Source organism: Balaenoptera physalus (genome assembly GCF_965194825.1).
Source record: "Balaenoptera physalus genome assembly, chromosome: 14".
Lineage (NCBI taxonomy): Eukaryota > Metazoa > Chordata > Mammalia > Artiodactyla > Balaenopteridae > Balaenoptera > Balaenoptera physalus.
The window spans coordinates 14,379,719-14,402,427 of NC_138893.1; the positions used below are offsets into that span (position 1 = coordinate 14,379,719).

At 42.2% G+C, this 22,709-nt stretch overlaps 1 protein-coding gene across 7 annotated transcripts in view; it reads right to left on the reverse strand.

Moving 5' to 3' along the window:
* COG2 (component of oligomeric golgi complex 2) overlaps positions 1 to 22,709 on the reverse strand; it is a 41,126-nt gene that overhangs the window by 16,887 nt on the left and 1,530 nt on the right. For 2 of the 7 annotated variants that reach the window (XM_082424992.1, XM_082424986.1), the window contains exons 2-10: positions 15,189 to 15,350; positions 13,998 to 14,063; positions 11,737 to 11,817; positions 10,168 to 10,271; positions 7,441 to 7,549; positions 6,512 to 6,574; positions 6,218 to 6,397; positions 4,427 to 4,551; positions 685 to 811 (exon numbers count right to left, since the gene is read on the reverse strand). In XM_082424992.1, the coding sequence (XP_082281118.1) occupies positions 685 to 811; positions 4,427 to 4,551; positions 6,218 to 6,397; positions 6,512 to 6,574; positions 7,441 to 7,549; positions 10,168 to 10,271; positions 11,737 to 11,817; positions 13,998 to 14,063; positions 15,189 to 15,350 (1,017 nt within the window). The remainder of the gene's footprint in view (positions 1 to 684; positions 812 to 4,426; positions 4,552 to 6,217; positions 6,398 to 6,511; positions 6,575 to 7,440; positions 7,550 to 10,167; positions 10,272 to 11,736; positions 11,818 to 13,997; positions 14,064 to 15,188; positions 15,351 to 22,709) is intronic. The other 5 variants (XM_082424987.1, XM_082424988.1, XM_082424990.1 and 2 more) reach the window with 5 other exon arrangements.

Genomic DNA, 22,709 nt, shown 5'->3' on the forward strand with positions numbered 1-22,709 from the left:
AAACCAAAAATCAAAATCCAGAGCAGGAAGAAGAGGAGAGGCACCGAGGGGCTAAGCAACACAGGCACTGAACAGGAGAGCTGGGCACGGACTCAGGCCACCTGGCCGAGAGCCTTTATTCTTCTCCAGGACACTACGTACTATCTTTAGAAATGGTACAACGGAAAATTAACATATGAGTCTACTCCTGAAATATCAACCATGAAGTCTTTTAAATGATAACATGATTTTTTTTTAAAAAATGAAAATATCGAGGCCTCCTAATCTTTCAAATTATAGAGGACACTTACATATTGCATGTTAAAATCCAATCCAATACTTCGTTTTCCTTTAAAACAATACAGTAGAGATCTACAAACTTAATTTTTCATGGAAAACAACTGCAAACAGCCTTGTTTTTAATGGTCCTTAGGATCTTTTTTAAAATCAGAATATTCAGATCCAGTCACAACTGCATCTAGACTGAATTTTACTTTACATTCTAAAAAATATTCTTAGTCCTCGAAGTTATCAGAGACTATGACTTGAATAAAACAGTGCGTGTTTTAAGGTAAATGCTTGCTACGTAACTCAGACTGTGATTTTTCCTAAAACCACAGAACCAAGACTGTGCAGAAAAGATATGATTATCCTAAAGTCTCAGGTTAACATCTTCAAGAATCAAGACGATGGAGGAAAAGGTACCTGGTGAAAGGCATCGGGATTCCCAGGATTAAAAAGTGAGGGCAATTTTTCTTCTAATCCTCGTACTATTTCTGGCCAGACAGAATTCACCAAAAAATCATATCCGGGAACAGTATTGCCTTTTTCACTGTAAGATAAGAGGAAAATTTCAGTCAAATACACCAGAATCTTCTACTTCCAAAAAGCAAAATTCCACTGTGATGCTTTTATTAAAATAAAAGTTCCTCAGCCTAAAATTTATTTCAACCTTTTTAAAAAAACGGTATTTGTCAATTAGTTTGTTCTTAGACCCAAACTTCTATTTCACTCCTTGACCTCATTCTCACCTTGAACCTGACACATCCTCTGTGTCCTGACTCCTACATCTATCTATCAAGTAGTAAGCAAGCTGGGGTCAAGGATAATGGAAAACTACACCGACTTAACTTGGCACAATTTTCTCCCCTAAAATGGGCTACCATGTTTGTACTCTGTCTTGAAAAGGAAACAGTTTAATACCACAGGAAAAGCAGTCTTTGCGGGACTTCCCTGGTGGCACAGTGGTTAAGAATCCGCCTGCCAATGCAGGGGACACGGGTTTGAGCCCTGGTCCAGGAAGATCCCACATGCCGTGGAGCAACTAAGCCCGTGCACCACAACTACTGAGCCTGCGTGCCGCAACTACTGAAGCCTGCGTGCCGCAACTACTGAAGCCCGCGCGCCTAGAGCCTGTGCTCCGCAACAAGAGAAGCCACCACAATGAGAAGCCCGCACACTGCAACGAAGAGTAGCCCCTGCTCGCCGCAACTAGAGAAAGCCCGCGCACAGCAACGAAGACCCAATGCAGCCAAAAATAAATAAATAAATAAATTTATTAAAAAAAAAAGAAGAATTATGTTACATCTAGTCTGCCTGTGCTCTGTAAATGGAACAATAAAGCCTACAGGACAGCACATACATTTAAAAAAAAAAAGAAAGAAAAAAAGAAAAGCAGTCTTGTAGTCAACCTTAACACCACTCAACTCTAAAGCACTATAAATCACGCTAATTGCCCAATTACTAACAACTTTCTGATTCAGCTATCCCTAAGATTACTCTCAGTTCTAAAGTTCTATGACTATTTTACGTAAAATCTCGATCACAAATCTTAATACAAAAACCTGGTAACAGTCATGTTTTTTGTGTGTGTATGCTTTATTCTGCATTTTTAGCCAAAAGGCTGGACTCTGGGTTTCTAATTCACTAACTTAGATAAGAGACAACACTGAGATAAAAGCATGCACTCGGGAGCCAGAGTACCTAAGTTCAAATCTTGGGTCATTTAACTTCTCTGTGTTTTGGTTTCTTCATCTTCAAAACAGGGATGATAATGATATCTACCTCACAGGGTCATTATATGGATTAATATCTGTAAAGCATTTAGGATGGTGCCTAGCCTACAATAAGTGCTATGTTAATAGTGGTTAAATACACAAGTACATAAACAAAAAAGGCAGGTTCCTTAAGTTTCTCTTGAACTTAAAGACCTGTAAGTAGCTTTAAGCAACACCATCTCACTGATTGACCCACTTTGACTGCTGCGTTACTAATATGCTCTATATTAAGATAACTGTCTTTAAAATTGATCATCGATTCAATATACGGTCTTATTTTAGCAAAATGGGGGGGTCGTGTAGCTAAGTGGTGATAACAAATTGGCATTTAACACTCTGATAAGTATTAAAAATAAACAGTAAAAAGTTTTCATAATTTTCCTGCTTAGCAAAAACTATCAAGACAAATAGCTTATTCAGCTTTACCGTTCAGAAAGAGCTATCATCAGATAATCTCATTCTATAATAGGTAGGAATTGATGAGAAATTACTGGCGGGATTGGAGGGGGGTCCAGGAGGGAAAGAAGATGCCTGTGTCCCACATACCCAATTCCAAGTATCATATCATATACTTTTAATCATAATAAGAACTAGCTCTATTAAGGTATCGGAAGAAAGAAAGAACAGAATTGAAGATTTTAAAATACAAATGCACATAATCTGAACAACACTGAAGGACAAGATCACCTCATTCCCAAAGTAAATGTTTAATTAAAGCCCCAAAGAGAAAATTTAAATCTGTGAGATCAACAATTAGAAAAGCTAATCCACATTTTTCGGAAGATAAATCTTGAACGTCGCTGGTGTCCCCAGTTATAAAGGGCACCCGAAGGCAGAAGCTGAGCAAGGGAAGGTCAGGGGTGGCAGGATGATGGGGCCTCAAGCGAATGCAGATGGCCCACCACGGTACAGTTAGATTCCTCAAATTTCTGAGGTTTCTACATGAATTCTGCCACACTGAACACCACGGAAAAGAGCATGTGAGGCTTTGTAACTTGACATTTCAGGACCAAGACTAGGCTCGTCAAATCCAATGACTGGTTGTTTCATAGCTGTGGCTTCTTTAATTTTACCCCACGGCTTCTATTAAATTCTTACCCCAAATCCAAATCCAACTAAATCTTCATGATTACTAAACAAAAGTGGCAAAACAAGGCTTCATCTGAAATCGTGTAGTGGAAATAGGGTACTTCACAAATCAAGCAGCGTATTTGTTCCCCAGATTTTTTTTCTTTTCAAAGAACAAAAATTCAAGACCAAATATAATGTTTACTCCATGAAGACAGGGACCTCATTTGCCTTTCTAATGCTGTAAATAGGTTAAGTCTTTCATCCTGCAAACATTGGGTAGTTACTGTCTTCAAGACACCGTGCCAGGAGGGAGGTGTGGGCCGTGCAGGAGGGGAGCACGCTATTGAGATGGAAAAAGTGAGAGCAACATGCACTGGCCTGCAGAGAACAGGGTTAAAGGTAGACATGACATCAGGATAAAAGATGGTCTCTTGAAGGAAGTGGCATCTGAGCTGGGGCTTCACGTGCAGTGACCAGGTCAACAAAAAGAGGGAACGGGAAAGGCGGAGGGGACTCTGGGGAAAAACACAGAGCCACCCAGCGTGTGCTGGGGTGGGCAAGTGCGGCTGTGTGCTGGAGAACGGCGGGGCGAGGGTCCCACAGAGCAGAGTGCCCCACCGAGGACCACCGGGGCCAGAGCACAAAGGGCCTTGTGTGCTGATCAAGAAGCCTGCATTTTCCGCAATGAGCAGTGAGAAGCCACTAAAGACTTATTAGGAAGAAGGCAGGGCATGAATCTCAGAACTGTGGGTAAGTGTGCTAGCAGAGGGGCAGACTGAGACGCGAGAGCAGGTGGGGAAACCCTGTTACTGTGGACAGAAAAGTGACAAAGGCCTGGACCAGGACAGTGGCAATGGTGGAAGGCAGTGGGGTAGTTACAAAACAGAACTGAAAACCAGGGAAATCAGACAAAAGGAGGGAAAACTGAAGATGACTTTAACCACAATTAACATCTTATAAAACTTGTGGAATTAAACTGAATTGATATTTATTAACAGATTATGACATCAGAATAATGGAAGGAAACCAACTTTTCTTTCCAACCTAGTTTAGGGAAATGACAGTGTAGGCAAGGGCAAAGCATGGGCTGTGGATTCAGAGAGAGACACACCCTTCACCTCAGTTCCACCCACTCCAGTTCCCTTCTCTGCCAGACGAGGCTAACGGCCCCTGCCCGGCTCAGAGCACCGTGCTAGCCATCAAACAGGAAAGGGCATCCGACCCCGGTCCGCTCGAGACAGCAATAATCAGCAGGGCATGAGCGGTCCCCAGGCGCGGCCCCCGGCTGAGGGAGCTCTGAGAGCAGCCGCTTCAACTACCTTGAGGTGGCTCCTCCGGTGACCTCGCGAAGGAGGCGGCAGTGGCGGGGAACAAACTCCAGCAGCTTACTGTACATCAGCTGAAGATCGCTCGGACGAGCGTCGGCAATCTGCTCTACGATCACCTAGTAAAAGGAGCACCATTTTTAAAAAAGACAAGTATGAATTACGTATCACAGGGAAAAGAACAAAGAAAACCTTCAAAGTGTGCTTCCTCTCGCCCCCCTCCTCCCCAGCTGACAGGTTTTCTAACGGTAATAGCCGCACTCAGAGCTAGGTCCAGGATTCGGGGGCGTAGCTCTGACCTGGGGGAGACACAGGCTGGGTGACAGAGACTGGCCTGAAGCTGAAAAGCCAGACACATTCGTCTGCTTCCCTCCTGAGCTTGAAAATGAAATAAAACGATGATTTCCCATGACAACAGCTCCTTGCTGTCTTGACCTTGGCCTTTTCTTCTAAATACCATCATTCAGATTAGGGGAAGGTTTGAGACAGAGAAAGATGGAAGGAAGTATATTTTATTTTGCTTTATTATTATTTTATCTTTTGTGTTAAGGCTGAGAATCAAGAGGCGAATGACAAGATAAGCATACGAATTTAAATAAAATTAAAATGTGGCCATGGTTTATTTAATATGCCACTGAAACATCCAATGTTTCTTTAATTTAGCACATTAGGTTCAGTTCAATGAAAAACAAAGGCATAAATTAGTAACCATCTTCACTTAGTGATAAAGAAACAGTGTAGGTAATTTGTCTTTTTCACTCCTATATAGACAGCTTTGAAATACAACAGGATACAAACAGAGGGAGTTGACAGATTATTTATTTTTAGTAATCCTAATGAAAGCTGACCGGAATATTGAAATTAATCCTTAAGTTTCATTTTTATCAATGAGATTCAATCTTCCCCATTTATAAATGGGAGACTTTCACCCCAAAGTCATGGTGAGTAGGGCTTTGTACTTACTGGACAGAAAGAGCGTCCACACTGGTGTGGCACTAAAGAAAGTCTGCAAACACTGAGGACGGGCCTGTGACTTCCATCAGTTTGAACCAGACGAAGCTGCCATTTTTGTGTGTCGGAAAATGTTGAGTATTGGCAACTTCATATGGTACAATCTGTAATATATTCTGGCTGCTCAAAGGCAGAACATGCTTACTTCCCAAATTTTAATTGTATCCTCGTAGGTGAAGGACACTGGATAGCCAAGTTCCGGATTTAAGGTATTACGTTGCTAACTTGCCTATGAAAGCCCTTCATCTGTGAATATTCCCTCCCTCCCACCTTCCTGGCCCACACACTCCTCAGCATGCCTGTGAAGATAGCCCTCCACGCAGACCTGCCACGCTCAGGGCTCTCGGCACGCTGTCCCACCACCAGGCACTTGAGCTACGGTGCTGGCATCTGCTCTACTTGTTCCATTCTACCCACTAGACCAGTAGTTAGAAATTCGTTTTAAAAACTTTATTGACAAATAATTTACATAGCATAAAACTGACCTAAATGTTCTGATACACACCTTCTCCCTAGGCAGGACCCGCCCCCCCCCCAACTAAATTAAGATTATCCCTGGGCTACGGCATCACTAGAAAATACGAGAGAGGGTGCCTGACTCCTGCAGGCTGGTTGTAACCACCAGGGACCAAGCTTTTCTTACAGCTGATGCTGCAGTAACTATGAGAGTCTTTACAGAAGGACCTGTGACCCACACTCGCGCCCAGTGAAGCATGCAGCACACAGCCGACGCCCTGTGAGCACCTGCTGCACGAAGGCCTGGGGGGCACAAACCTCGTCCACGTACGGTTTCACGAGGACCTGACCAACTAACGCCTCCGCGTCCCGTGCCTTGTCAATCGTGGCGTAAGTCCGTAAGCAGTGACGGATTACATCGACACTGGAAGTCTGAAGACCTTCCAACAGGAGGCCTTCCAGTGACTGCTGTAACATGGCTGTAATGCCAGCTATACGCTGCAAGAAAAACAGGTAAGAAAGCAGCTGGAACAACTTCTAAAGACTCAAATATATACCTAACAAATCTCTGGCGGCACTAGAAGAGAGTATATGTAAAATTAAAATATTAACATTTTCTGGAGCGTAACAATGAACCTCTCCTCCACCCCACATCTCTTTATAAGTAAACCTTTGCTATATCAAAGGAGGATTTAGATAGAATTGCAGAATGAGAAAAAAAGTTATTTTCCTCTTAAGCTACAGAGTAAATCTGACAAACATCATGAATCTAAAGCCCAGTCGAGAGTTTTGGATAAATTAACTCTGACTACATCATACAGTGTGTCAAGTTACATGAAATTTAGAATTAATTTTACCCTTATAATTCAGAGAATACGCCTGTGTCTTTACACAAATCTACAATGTGTGACACTTAGGGGGCAGGGGTCCAAAAAACAAAAACTGAAGGAAAAAATTCAAAGCTAGTTTCAAAATCCTGCAGATCAACAATTATCAGAGGCATTACAGGCATACCTTGGAGATACCGCGAGCGTGGTTCCAGACCACCACACTAAATCGAGCAGTATCGCGATAAAGCGGGTCACTGGGATTTCTTGGTCTCTCAGTGCACGTAAAAGAAATGTTTACACTATACCGCAGTATATTAAGTCTGCAATAGCATTATGTCTAAAAAAACAAGGTATATACCTTAATTACCTCAATTAAAAAATACTTTATTGCTAAAAGATGTTAATCATTATCTGAGCCTTCAGTGAGGTATAATCATTTTGCTGGTGGAGGGTTTGAAACACTGTGAAAATTACCAGAATGCGATACAGAGACATGAAGTGAGCAAATGCTGTTGGAATGGCACTGGGAGGCTGATAGACTTGCTTGATGCAGAGTTGCCATAAACCTTCAATTTGTAAAAAAAAATACCATATCTGTGAAGCGCAATGAAGTGAAGGGCAATAACGTGAGGTATGCCTGTATCAGGTAAAACCAATATTATTTAGCAAATTCCTAAATACCAAAGTGTGAAAATCTAAAACAACACTTACTGGTCTTATTTTGTCCAAAAGAGGCATGCCTTTGCTTTGAACAGCATGAAACTGTAACTGGTTAAACTCTGTGGCAATTCTCTCCAAAATCTGTCCAGTCAAAAGTGGGCTAGTAGAGACAATGAGAGAAACTTAACTCCTAAAGGTTTTAAATTTCCGAGGGAACACGTCACGTGATTAGCAATGGTGACGCTTCAGCACCCACTGCGTTTTTCCCCAGCCCCCGTTACAGGCAGAAGCTAAAGCATCCTCCACGCCATCAGCTTTCACAAGTCACACGCACAGCACGTTCTAGGACAGTGGGCAACTACTTCAGTGTAAGCCACTGACCCTGCCTGGCCTCAGCCACAGGGTCCAGGCAAGAAGCAGGAGCTGGACCAGGCCAGTGTGGGTGCGACGGGTGTTTCCACCTCCTCCCCCAGGCTCTCCCGTCCGTGGCCTTCTTCATTTTTAACCTCCCTTCCCTCTCTTGCCCTATCCTATTATTTATACCTCAATGCCCTTCTACTACTCTGTCTCATTGTCTCTTCCTCTAAAATATCTCCAGTACTTCTAAAATACCAAATACTGCTGTCTCCTTAATAAAATGAAAGCGGCCCTCCAGCAGCAATACGTCAAATAAGTCAGAAGAGCTTTACATTATCGTTTAGCAAAGAGCTGATAGAGCAGTCAATCTGTATTCTCTGGGTCCTAGTGAAAGGACATTCATTGTGTATCTGCCCCAAAGTGTAATAAATGCACTTTTTTCCTCTAAAATACATTGCAACAATACCACTCAAAAGGAAGCTAAACAGCAAAAGAAGAAAAATGTAAAGGCACTGAAGCATCTGCTGGGCTTCTCTGAGGCATCCTATATCTAACGGTGACCTATCAGTGAGTGAGGGGAAAAAATCCACATCACAAGGAAATGAAATGCTATCCATTTCAGGTCTATCCAGTCCTGTATCTGTAGCATTCAAACTAGTTTAGAGGGAGAGCAATTCCCCTGCAAGACCAACAAAAGGTTAATCCCTCTTTCCTGAGTAACCTAGTGTGGATCTATTAATTATAAATTATCTAAACGTTTCTTGGACTAAGAAGCATGATATAGTTACCATTCACTTACATTGCCCTGGTTTTCCCTTCTCTACAGCTCAAAGTTGCTGATCTGAATTTTTAAAAAGTACTCCAAGGTGATTCTGAGCAAGAAACAGCATAATATCTATTACATTAAAGATGGAACATAGAGGGCCTTCCCTGGCAGTCCAACAGTTAAGACTCTGTGCTTCCACTGCAGGGGGCCTCAGTTCGATCCCTGGTTGGGGAACTGAGATACCACATGCCGTGCGGTGCGGCCAAAAAGGAAAAAAAAAAGATGGAACATCGCAAAGGAATAGTATCATAGAAAAAGACATCAGTGAGGAAGGGAGTAGGAGTGGACCAAAGTGGAAAGAAAACAGGGAGGCAGGTGTGGTGGATGTCGAGTGAGGACAAGTGGGCAGGAGCTGCCAATGCTGCTGAGGGCAAGAGAGACTCGGAGCAGCTCAAGACAAACAGCTCCACTGGACGGGGCAGAAGGGACGACAGCGGAGACGCTGACCAGCGCGGGTAAGGGCGGGAGCACAAGGGCAGTGGGCTGAAGAGACAAAGACGGCAGGTGCTGACCACTTGTCTGTACATCTTGATTATGAAAGGAAGGAGAGACCCAGGACGGGAGAATCACTTCCTCTTTGGATGCCGCATTCCTCAATCTACACAACGAGAGATACGGAGCATACTGTCTTTAAGGTGCTCTCAAATCTAACATTTTGATTCCTACAATGAAGAAATCCAACATGCCTTTATCGTACGGTAAGACTTTGGTATAGGTATATTCAATTTGGCTTTGGCTGGTTTTGCAGCAGATTATCCAATATTACTCAGGGAAAAATGTTATGGCTGTCCACGTGACTTTAGGAGAAGCTCTTGTTAGACCCAAATTAGATGTGTGAGGGCCTACTACATGCCAGGTGCGGCTGACGGGCTGACTGTCAGCCAACCCTGCCAGTGGAGTTACTATTAGCCTTACAGTGCCCATGACACAGGGAGCTGAGGTTCCATGACTCAGGCTGCCCAATGGTAGATGCAGCACAAACCTGTGCTCCTCCCATGGCACCATGGTGCTGGTATGATCTACTCATTTTCTGAGCCACTCATCTACCTGGCTGATTTAAAATTCACACTAGGAAGGTAACAAGACGGTCACAGTGTAACAAAGGAAATGGTCATTTTTTTCTAATTTCACAAGCTTTCTTTCCCCTGTTTATAAACTTTAACTAAATGTGTCCTATACTGTTTCTTAATGATATAATGCTCGTGCAAGATAACATGAATGGCGATACTCTGGGCATGTCTACATAAATTTAAGAAAGATGAAAGCTATTCCATATTTGACCTGGAAGATCAAAGGATTTTGCCAGTGCTTACATAAGGCAATTCCAAAGATAAAAAATCTTCCACTGAAAGTACACTCCTCTGACTCCCTGTAAGATGATGTGTTGGAACAGTGGTCCATCACCACAAAGGTTTTAGAAGGATGTATTATAAACTTTACCATCTCATGCCATCCACTTTTCATAAGCTACGTTCAAAAACACTGAGCCATAGACTTGGCTTTTCTTCTTTTTCAGAAATGAGTTTTAACTAAAAAAAAAAAGTAGCCTGGGTGTGAAGTATTAATTTATGTGATATTTAGTAAAAAATACTTACCTGCTTGCTTCTAGTGCAGATGTTTCTTTAGAATGTTGAGAATTTAAGATTTTTTCAATTTTCTCCACTGATCGAATAACCTGTATAAGCCTCAACACACATATCTATAAAAATAAAAATGAAGCCAAAAAAAAGTTATCATGATGTTTAATCTTAATTATCTTATTTCCCCATTCTAAGTGCAGGGAAATACAAAGCCAAAAGTCAACTTGAAGTATGTAGAGCACTCTACATTTTGAATACTTCCACATAACACTGAATTCCCAAGAATGCAAATCTTAATTTTAGCTGCCTAGAAGAAGCATATTTCAATATTCTATTACAAGTTTATAGTTAAAAAAAGAAAAAAACTAGACTTTGTTTTCTCATTTCCTGCACTTTTATTCCTTCTTTCTTTTCCCCATCTTAAACGAACCCCTGTATGGGCACTACATTTATTTTCTTATGACCCTTTTTTCATGTTTTAATTTTAGTTTCTGATCATCTTTATCCTCTCTATTTACATGTATACGACACAATTATATGCCTAAGCGTCAATTCATTAAAGACATTATTACACAATAAATATTATCAAAGAGGTTGAGGAACATTATAAAAACTCTCATCCTTAAAAGAACAAAAAGAAAGTCATTAATTAAACAAACAGTTACTAGAACCTACTGTACAGCACAGGGAACTCTACTCAATGCTCTGTGGTGACCTAAATGGGAAGGAAATCGAAAAAAGAGTGGATATATGTATAACTGATTCACTCTGCTGTACAGCAGAAACTAACACTACACTGTAAAGCAACTATACTCCAATAAAAATTAATTTTTAAAAAAAAGACAAAAAAAAAAAAAAACCAAATAGTTACTGAGCACCTACTGTGCACCAGACACTCTTCTAGACAGTGAGGACATGAGTGAATAAAACAGGCAAAAACTCCCTGCTCTCACAAAGCTTACAATCTTTTCTAGAAAGGCACTGCATTCTTGAAATCTTTGGATGAAAGCTGATATTTAAAGGAGAATTAAACAGAAGGTTTCTAAAATAGGCTTCTCTCCCTTGAGATTTTGAAAAATACGCTAATAAATTTAGAAAACACTGACAGAGCACCAGGCTAGAATCAGAAGTCTCAAATTCTAATCCTGACTCTGCCATTACATCTTTAAAGTCAGATAATAAAATTAAAACACAGGACCAGTAAAATGTAAAAGTAGAGACATGAGGGAAGGGCTTCTAGCTGGCATGCAGCGTAAGAAATCTACAGTTTTCTTTAAAAATTTTAATGCCATCACGAATAAATTAATACACAAGAAGAATATGCAACTTTCTTTGTCTTTTTCTTCTATTAGTTACTTTAGCATACCCCTCTTATTAACAGGACCTTAATCAGCCCAGGAGTGAGAAGACCTGGGCTCCAGCTCTGGCTCGACCCCTCGCGAACCCTGCTGAATACTGATGCCTAAAAATAAGGAGAGACCCCACATTTCCTCTCTGCAAAGGTACCAAGAGAAATAAATCCGACGACATGCGCGGAAGTGCCGTTAACTCCAAGGTGCTACCGTGAACCCATGTGCAACCTACCTTTTTTTTCCTAATGTCCTCTTGTTTAGACATTCGTTCATCTACTGCCCGAATTCCTTCACTGACAGATGACCTAAGACTCTTTAAAAGAATAAAGAAAACGTACAGCAGAAACTGTTTTGTGACATTATGAAACTTACACATTTAATTAAATTCCACAGAACTTAATTATCTTCGGGCCGGTATTATGCAGATATTGACAAAAATACATAGTATCAGACACAACTGCTGTCGAGGGTACTCATGATTTGGCGGCAAAATGACATATAAAGCCAAGGTTACAGAGGATTAACAGCCAAAAGCATAATAATACATGTACAATCAATGTCGTTCAAGAAATCATCTGAATTAAAGGATAGGAGAGTTTGGCACAGGGGATGGGACTTGAGTCTGACCCTGAGAACCTGTGAAAGCTGACGATGGTGGAGAGGAGGTTATCAGAAGACAAAGGCGGGAAGATACAACTGGCGCACACTCAGGGTGGGTGAGGCATGCACCCGGGCGCGCTGCAGGCTTCATTTTGCAGAGAAGTAGAAATAAACAGGGAGGGGCTGATTTAGGAGGACTTTAGATTCTACACATTTTAGGGAACTAGAGAATCCCGAAGCACGGATATTTCCTGATGAAATGCTGTTTGGGGGATGGTAGGAATCAAGAAGTAAGGAACAGAATGGCCAGGAAAAGGCAGAGGTCATAGGTGGAGAAACATGTCCAGAAGCTAATAAATTAAGCCAAGTATGAAGAACTGAGGCCAAAATGAAGGTAATGGAAACGATCAGAATAAACTAGATAAATCACAAAAATTTTATAGAAAGGTGAATTCATTCATTCAATAAACATTATGAAATGTCTATTAAATGTCAGCTACTGTGGTAGCCAGTGAGGCTACAATGATGAATTAGACAGAAACAGTCTTATCCCTCAGTGACCTTAGAATCTCAGAGTAGCGTCGTGAGTTGAGATCAAAAAGGCAGGTGAGGTCTGTGGCTGGTGAGGAGAAAGGTGGCTACAAAGACAGCTGCAGAATAAGGGAGGGGACGTGGTACTGGCAGGTGGCAGGGCAGGACTCGAGCCTGGAGGCGTGAGAGCAGCCCAGGATGGTCAGCAGAGCGGAGAGAACACAGAGAGAAGAGTGGGAGGTTAGCACAGGCTGAGGCTCAGGAGACGTCAGCCACACAGCTGCGAGGTGAGGGGAGCACCGAGAGGGAGGCAGGAGGGCCACGCAGAAGCTGCTGTGCAGCCCAGCGGCAGAACACAAAACCCCTTTCCTTCCATTCCAAGGAAAAGCACTGTAATGAGCTTTTGTAAAATTCAAAGACATACACTTTCAAACATATCTGCTAGTTCAAGGTACAGCTCAAGACTTATCTCTTTTATGAAGTCTTTCCCGCCAACCCCTCCTCGGGACTTCTCAGCCCTGACACTCCCATTATCCTGCATTTCCTTCAGTTCTATCCAGGCAGGGCCTCTTTACCTACGTTACCTACTGAGAGCCTCGCCCGTGCCAGGCGCTGTCTCGGGTGCAAGGTGCATGAGGCCACTTGGTCTGGCGTGGTCCAGTGGTGATACACACAGGAAGTGATGGTGCAGTGCATCACAACTAAGGGACAATGGAGGTCGGGTGCCTAGCGCAGACGAGCGGGTGAGGGGAGGACAGGCCACACGGTCTCCTGTCAGAGGTGATGCCAAAACTCCCCCTCCACCGTTCATCCAGATGGGGTCCCTGTCCTCAGGGCTTACAGGCAGAGAGTCCCATTCCCACGGGAGAGAGTTTCTCCCAGAAACTAGGCGTTACATGATATTTATATTACCCTTCAGTTACATACAGGGGTTAAACAGCTTCTGTAGACTGGTCCAGGAACCTAACCACATGTAAAACACTGTCTGAGAAAACACTTGTAAAATTACAAACTTTAAAATATAAGTCAGCCAGTTCTAAGTTGGAGACCACTTACAGATGGGTGAGGTGGTATTAACAAGTTAAATTTTGAAATACCCTTCTTTTCCTCCCTGACATTTAAAGTTGTCTACTCTTTGACGATCTGTCATCTTCCAACCAAACACATATTTTAGGCTGTAATATCCCATGCAAAAAGTAGAGAATCATTTTCACCAGTTTTGAAGGTGAGTACTGTAATCATGGACCATTAAACAACCACCACAACAACCTAACACATTAAAGGAGTTCTTCTTGGAGAAGGCAAAGAAGCATAACGTGCTTTATATATATATAGACTGTTTACCGGCACCTGAGGACTTACCAGCACCTCTTCCCGTAGCTGTCCCAAAGGCACAGAAAGCTGGCTGAGGGCTCTGTCCATGCCAACCTAAAGGCAAAACCATGTTGGCACAAGCACGTCAGAGTCAGGAGCGGCAGTGAAGCTTGTTTAACGAGCAAAGCAGTACTAGACTTAGGTTATTCCTTCCGTACAATCACACATTGCTAGTAACTAGATACGTAACAGAAACGTTATCTTACCACAAATACTGCTCACAGAATGTGAAAAAATCTGTTGATATACATGAAACTATGCAAATAGGGAAAGTCATAATAAATCAAAGATTCCTCGTGTACAATTTGCCTTTGGATGAAATTTTAAATGAATTAAAAAAACCTTAACAGGAAAAATAGCTATCTCTGTACTTATGATGTTCAGCCAGCTGATGTGAAAGTCTGATGGGCTTTATCTCTCCTAAGCATTATTATAGCCCTTGAGAAAAATCCAAATTAAATAGAATGGAAATAAAAGTTTCAGGGTTTCTAATCCTACTGGAACGTTTATCTTAGTGGTGTACTTCCCAAAAGCAAACATGGCTCGCTTTTCTTAACGCTTCCTGAAATTCCCATGGAGATGGCGACTTTCTATACTTCTCCGGACAAACAGATTTTACAACAAAATAAAGTATGAACAAGAAGACTTTTCCAAGTATTAAAACTCGAGCATTTCTAAACAACTTTTCCAAGTAACTGATACGCTTCTCACAAACCATTCCTACGTTTTTATAAAACCAGGCCACCTAAAGATCAATATTGGCCAACGTTTCCTCAATCCATGTCTGGCTAGCACTGTACCTGAAAGTAAACTAAGAATTTCCTTAAGAATAGTTGGTATCTGCTCTTGCAAATTAGTCTAAACCATTGAGACTTCATGGTAATCACTTAGCAACTGCCAAAAACAACCCCTCTTGAGATTGTTATCCTTTACTTTTCACTACTTCTTAATAAGTCATTCAAAAAATAATCAGACTAAACTCAAAACAAAAAATGTGTATCAAGAAAGTTTAGTTCTTTTATTAATAAGATTAGTAATCTCTCCAAGTTTCTGGGGGAAAAATCAACTAAAAGGTTTCTAAAAATACTCAGCACTTTTAAGAATAAACATGAGTGAGAAAAAGTGTGTAGTACGTGTGTAAATACACTGACTGGTAGGAACTCTGTGTTTAAAGTTTACCAGGTTCGTTGACAGGTTGACGAAGTCTGCGTAGTCCTTGTTGATGAGCTCGACCATGGCCGTTTTAAGCAGCTTATAGTAGAGCTCCAGGTCATCTCTCAGTGCTTCCAGCTGGACCCGCTTCCGACAGTCGGACACAAAGTGATCGACATCGAAGTCTTCCTGAAAATAAAACCAGAAAAAAGAATTACTGCAACAATATCACATTTTACACATAGAAATAAAAGGAGAGCAAGAATAAGAGAGAAACGCCATTCTACTCATTTGAAAGGCTACACTGCCGCTGGGAAAAAGCCCTTTTAAGTACACATGACATAAAGCTGCTCGTGCGCTATCAAGGTGCCAAGAGGGAGGCCCCTGACCAAGAGCATTCTCTCCTGTTGCCTAAATTCTACACGGGATTTAATTTTTTTTAACTACACATGTTAAATGGGCTCCTCACAAAACAGAAACTGCTCCTTTTCCCTTAGTTTTAAAAGTAACAGATGTTCACTGTGAAACTTTCAACCAACAAAGAAATACAGCCATCCCACAGCATCCATGGGGGCCTGGTTCCAGGACCCCCTACACCAAAATCAGGGGATGCCTAAGTCCCTAATATAAAATGGCGTAGTATTTGCGTATACTTTAAATCATCTCTACATTACATAATACCTAATAAAATGTAAATGTTATGTAGATAATTGTAAATACAATGTTAATACTATGTAAATAGTTGCCAATGCAGCAAATTCAAGTTTTGCGTTTTGAAACTTTCTGGAATTTTTCTTCCGAATATTTCTGATCCATGGTTAGTCGAATCCACAGATGTGGAACCTGAGGATAAGGAGGGTAGACTATAATGACACAAAAGACAGAGAGTAAAAAAAAAATCACTCAGTCTTGATGCTCTACAGATAGGCACTATTAACGTTTTTCTCACTATTTAACATCGTGATTCACATCCTTCCAGAATGTTTTTGACTATCTCTTTAAAATATAAATTATTTTTTAAATTGAGATACAATTGACATATAACATTATATGGCTTTCAGGTGCACAACATGATTCCACATTTGTATCTATTATAAAATGATCACCGCAGTAAGTCTAGTTAAAATCCATCGCACACGGTTACACGTTCCCTTTTCTTGCTATGAGATCTTTTAAGATTACAAAGTGAAAAAAGCTAATCTGGAAAGGGTATATCCTATATGATTCCAACTATATGGCATCCTGGAAAAGGCAAAGCTATGGACGCAGTAAAAAGATGAGTGGTTGCCTGGGGTGAGAGGGAGAAAAGGATGGACAGTCAGAGCACAGAGGAGTTTTAGGGCTATTATATACAATACTGTGATTGTAGATACATGTCATTATACACTTGTCAAAACTCATAGAGTGCACAACACCAGGAATGAATCTTAATGTAAATTATGGACTTTGGGTGGTGATAATTGTACCAACTCTCCACTTCCTAGGATTTGTTGTTGTTGCTGCTTATTGTAGTTGTTATTGTTTAATGACTTTTCTAAACACACTGGAAAAACAAAAAAAGATTCACTCCCTTCAACTTTCAAATACACAACATGGTATTATTCACTACAGTCACCATGCTGTACACCACCTGCCCAGGCTTACTTACCTAAGTAACTGCAAGCCTGTACCATCTGACCCCCTTCGCCCATTTTGTCCACTCCCCACCGGCTGCCTCTGGTAACCACCTATCTGAACAGTACCTGTGGGTCCATTTTTTCTTGCTCTGCTTTTTAGATCCCACACACAAGTGAGATCATGATCACCTTTTCTCTAACTTAGTCACTGAGCACTAATGCCCTCAAGGTCCATCCACGTTGCCACCACACATGGCAAGCGTTCTTTCTTTTTCGTGGCTGAATAACATCCCAGTGTGTGGTGTGTGTATCACAGTTCCTTTATCCATGCATCCATCCACGGACACTCAGGCTGCTTCCACGTCTTGACTATGGCAAATAATACTGCAATGAACACTGGGGACCTACAAGCGTAAACCTCACTGGCCACCAGAGCCAGGCGACCTAGACGTGTCCCCAGGCAGCAGCTGCAAAAATCAGGGCACGAGACCAAGTATACAAGTCCCTTTCCAGGAGATACTGTTGAGCCGGAGCAAGGCAGAGAGAGAGCAAAGACGGCCCCGCCGGCCTCCAAGCCCCCAGACGTGGGTTAAATTAGAAGCCTGCCCCTCAGGCCGATGCTTTAAGATAAACAAGCCTCTTTCACAGAAAGTCTGGGCCCTTTTCAGTCGCTGTGTCTGTGTCAGGCCCTGGGGAGGGTCAGTTCATGCTGCCCCTTCAAGAACTGTTTCTCAGGTCGCTGCAGCCTCATGGGTCTTCTAGATGCCAGCCCCATCGACTTTCAAAGCTACATGTTTTGGGGGCTCATCTCCCAGGGGCAGGTCTTGAAAGCAGGGGTGCCAGGGGTGGGGTTTACACCCTTCGCTCCTCGGGGAGCAGCCTGGGATGGGAGTTCCCCCCGACTGTGGGTCACCACACTGGGGGAGGGGTGTACGGTAAGACTGTGTCTCAGCCTCTCCTACCCACTCTGATGTGGGTTTTTTCTTGTTTGCCAGATGTGCAGGAGTTGCTCAGCTAGTTTCGGGGGTTTTTCTCAGAGGAAACTGTTCCATAAGTAGCTGTCGATTTCGCGTGTCCATGCGAGGAGGTGAGTTCAGGATCCTCCTACGTCACCATCTTGAACGAAACCCCAGACCTTTTCCTGTGTTCACACACACACACACACACAATCTTAATAAACCTTTTCTAAGCTACTTTTCCCCATATAAAAATATAACTTCAATGTCTTTTCATAATACATACAAATTTGTACTGACATTTTATAGGGATGTTGAGTATTCCACTGAACAGATGCTCAGAATCTTTCAAAACCGACTTCCAAGTACCGGTCTCACAGGTTCGCTACGCCATCTCCCTTTATAATGTTCTGATGCCCCTGGTAGGCAGACATGCATTCAGTCTATTGCACCCATGACTCTGCTACTAGCTGAGCTGCTTAGTCATCAAGAATCAGATGTGATGACTCCCGAGCTTGTTAAGGGCACTTGTACTTATCATCAAAATTACAAAATTTTATTAAACATTATATAAACCAACAAAATGTAAGTGCAAGAAGATAACTGTTTTCATGAAAACTATGATGCTCTGCGAAGACCTGATACTGAGAAATTGATACGACAATTTGTGCTGAAGTATGTATCAGATGACCATGAACCAGGTAGGGCAGCGGGAAGGAGGATCATGCAAATCTTGAAGGATTCCATACCAGAATCTTTGCAGATGCCTTAGGGTTCTCGTCCAACTTAAAGGACAATCTAGAAATCGAATCAGCAGACCAATTTTCAGAGAAAAGAGCTTGGTGCCACACCAATAGAGAATCAATGTACACATGTATGATTGAAAATAAAACGTTAAGTACTCAAGCACCACCCCTTGAGTACTTTTAAAAACTGACTTCCTTAATTAATCACCGAAACACCTGCTCTGATAGTGTCAGATAAGAGGATTTCTTACCAAACTGTAATTTCACCTAGTGAAAACTAGCCACCTAGTGAAAAACCATCTGCTTCTTTACCTAGAGCCAGAGTTAGCCTAGATGCTTTGCTGCTTGAGACGACCTCAGGTAACACCTTACATTCACAGTTACACAGCAATCGCAGCAAGAACGTGTGGGCAGGCCTCAGCCTGACACCCTGGCCTTGCTATTAACCAGCTGTATGATTGGGCAGAGCACTCTGCTTGCCTCAGGTACATAATCCTTGAAGGTATGAACTTCAGATGGATGAAGTTCAGGTATGAACTTCATGGCGACATTCTAAACCATATAACAGCTCTCACAAACAAATGCTATCAGGTAATATTAGTGCTCAACTTGCCATTTATATATTTGTCCTTAGATAAACAAGTGTTGCATTGCACAAGACTAAATTACTTAGAACATCTGTGAATATTGGATTAGGCAGCTTTTGCTATGACAGCAAACAACCCCAAACTCAGTGGCATGTAACAACTGCCACATTTCATTTATCAGAAATAGTTTTACTTTATACTGTAGATTTCCTAAACATTTAAAAAAGAAAGAACTTAAAACCCATACATTTATAGTCAATTGATTTTTTACAAGGGTGCCAAGACCATTCAATGGGGAAAGAAGAGTCTCTTCAACAACTGATGTTAAGACAAGAGAATATCTACACGGAAGAGAATGAATTTGGACACCAACCTCAAACCATGAACGAAAATTTAACTCGATAGATCAAAAGACTTAAATAGAAGAGCTAAAACTATAAAACTCTTAGAAGAAAACAGGTGAAAGTCCATGTGACCTTGAATTAGGCAGTTGTTTCTTAGATATGACACAAAAAGCATCACGATAATAGACAAATTGAACACGATCAAAATAAAAACTTTTATGTGTCAAAAGACACTACTAAAAAAGTGAAAAGACAACCCACTGAACGGGAGAAAATATCTGCAAATCATATATGTGACGAGGGTCTAATATCCAGAATATACAAAAACTCTTACAACTCAACAATAAAAAGACAAATAACCCAATTAAAAAATGAGCGAAGGATCTGAACAGATGTTTCTCCAAAGAAGATACATAAATGGACAAAAAGCACGGAAGGAAGTAAAAACAACTGGAGCATTTGGCTGTGATGTGGACGAGCGTGACAGGACAGACTAGAGGCAGGAGGGCCAAGGGGAAGAGACCAAAGCAAGAATGTGTTTGAAAGCCAGCGGGGAGAGTGCAAGAGGGCCTGGGCTCCAAGCATGGGCGAAGGAAGGAAGGAAAACCCCTCTACACAACAGGCGAGGAGGAGAAAGAGAACGGGCACCAATACAAGAATGAGCTGCCATCGTCAGCAAGATGAAGGAGCTCCCATTCGAGGGCACTATTTTGTCTATAAAACAGGAAGCGGGGGCTTCCCTGGTGGCGCAGTGGTTGAGAATCTGTCTGCCAATGCAGGGGACACGGGTTCGAGACCTGGTCCGGGAAGATCCCACATGCCGCGGAGCAACTGGGCCCGTGAGCCACAACTACTGAGCCTGCATGTCTGGAGCCTGTGCTCGGCAACGAGAGGCCGCGATAGTGAGAGGCCCGCGCACCGCGATGAAGAGTGGCCCCCGCTTGCCGCAACTAGAGAAAGCCCTCGCACAGAAACGAAGACCCAACACAGCCATAAATAAATAAATAAATAATTTTTTTTAAAAAAACACAAAAAACAGGAAGCGAAGTCGTATGCTGGGCTAGAAGGGGAAAGCTAAAATTCCAACAGCACCCCTAGGTAAAGGGATCTAATTTATCTTTGCTAGCAGGCCGCTTTCTCTCCCTGCTGCCAAGATCTTAGGTCCTATTTCATCTGATAGTTGGCTATCAACGCGCGCTAAAGATTTCTGCAAGGTGACAAAGCTAACGGTGTGATGTCACCACCACCTCTGCCCCAAGTCATTCTTCCATCTGCCACTCCTGTCTTTTGATCACCTCCATCTTCCACAAATCTGTCCCCTCCTCTCTCATTAGATCTCACAAGGACCACTGAAATAACTTTTTAGCAGCCTCTTTTTTTTTTTCTGTGTTCAGAAAGGTAGTTTGTTATTTATTAAGAATTTATTAAATACTTTCCTAAAGGTCTGAGATACCACTAAGACACTGAGTTAGGACTGAAACACATGTGCAAGAACGGCCCGTATCAAAATATTAGCTCATCAGTTCAAATCCAACACAATTTTCCCTTGAGACAGAACCTGATATTAACCTGAAGTAACCAGTGGCACAGCGCCCTCTAATGCTGCTCCAATGCAACAGACATGCCCATGTAATCTCCTGCTTTAAACGTGACGGCAGCTCATCAAGCACAAGCCCCTCAGAGTAGCACACAAGGCCCAGTCCAACTTGCAATCCCAGCTGCCCTCCTACCTTTCCGGTCTCACTCCTGGCCAGCCTTCCAGCCTTCCAGCCTCTTTGGACTAGGTCCAGTTTCTCAGCACACACGGTGGTCTTCCTGTGACCATACTCAACAGCCCAAACCATATCTTATGTACCCTTGTACTATCCCGTCTAGATTGCTGGGTGACACAAAGCAGGTGATCAATGAATGACTGTTTATTAAGTGAGCAACTGCTACCACTGTCCGAACAGGCCCTCGTCATGTCTGGCGGACTAATGACACAGTTTCCAATCCAGTGACTGGAGTTCAAGTAATCTCAACTCTCCTAATGCAAATCGGTCATTCCCTAACTTTCCCACAGGAACAAATTACAAAATGTGTTGAATGAGACACAGAGGTAGAAATATAACCCCGACAGCAAGCTCTCCACCCACCATTTCTGCCATGGAACTAAAACTTATAAAATGTCTCTTTGAAGGAAACACAAATTGCAAATTACCTTTATCTCCAGGTCTCACCTAGAAAACCAACAACATTTAACACAGGACAGCTGTCCTAGGTATTTTTCTTCTACATGTGAAGTGGTCACATTTATCAGCACTACAAATTGTAGGGCACATTCAGAGGCTTAAGAGCCATGAAAGAATACGGCCATTCCAGCCACCTTCCCAGTTTGCCCTCTCCTTACTGCATGTTCTACTTTAGAACTTATATTTTGAGGTTTCCGCTTTCTGAAGCTGCTCTTGCCAAAGGCATTCTGCCACATCAGAGCAAGAAACACGGTGGGGCTAGCAAGTCCGAAAGAATGCTGGTACCGAGCCTGAAGGAAGCCTTGAAGAAGGCAAAAGTTGGCCAAGTTAAGTTTTCTGTATTCTGAAACTCCTGAAATCAGAAGTCAGAACAAAGCCCCTGATCTCTGCTTGTGGCTTTTCTTCTTCCAGTGCGCCTCTCATCATCATGCTCTTTCTTTCTACCCTCGCTCCAGGGCAGCTCTCAGCCAGGGGGTGGAACAAAGCGTTCCTGGATCAGCAAGTTCACTCCGCAGTCCCTTTCAGACAACCCTGTCAAGTTACGCTCTTCCTTACCGTGGTTTAGCAGAAACACCACTGTACAAGAACAAGAGTACATTATTCCTGGGTCTAGACAGTCCCACATACTAAAAATGATATGGCCACACTGGAGAGGATCCAGATGTAAATACTGTTTTTTACCACATTTAAAAAAAAAATTTTATTGGAGTAGAGTTGACTTACCATGTTGTGTTAGTTTCAGGTGTACAGCAAAGTGAATCAGTTATACATATATCCACTCTTTTTTGGATTCTTTTCCCATATAGTTTATTACAGAATATTGAGTAGAGTTCCCTGTGCTATACAGTGGGTCCTTATTAGTTACCTATTTTATACACAGTAGTGGGTATATGTCAATCCCAATCTCCCATCTTATCACTTCCCCACACGTTTCCCCTTTGGTAACCGTAAGTATGATTCTGAGATCTGTGAGTCTGTTTCTGTTTTGTAAATAAGTTCATTTGTATCATTTTTTAAATTAGATTCCACATATAAGTGGTATCATATGATATTTGTGTTTCTCTGTCT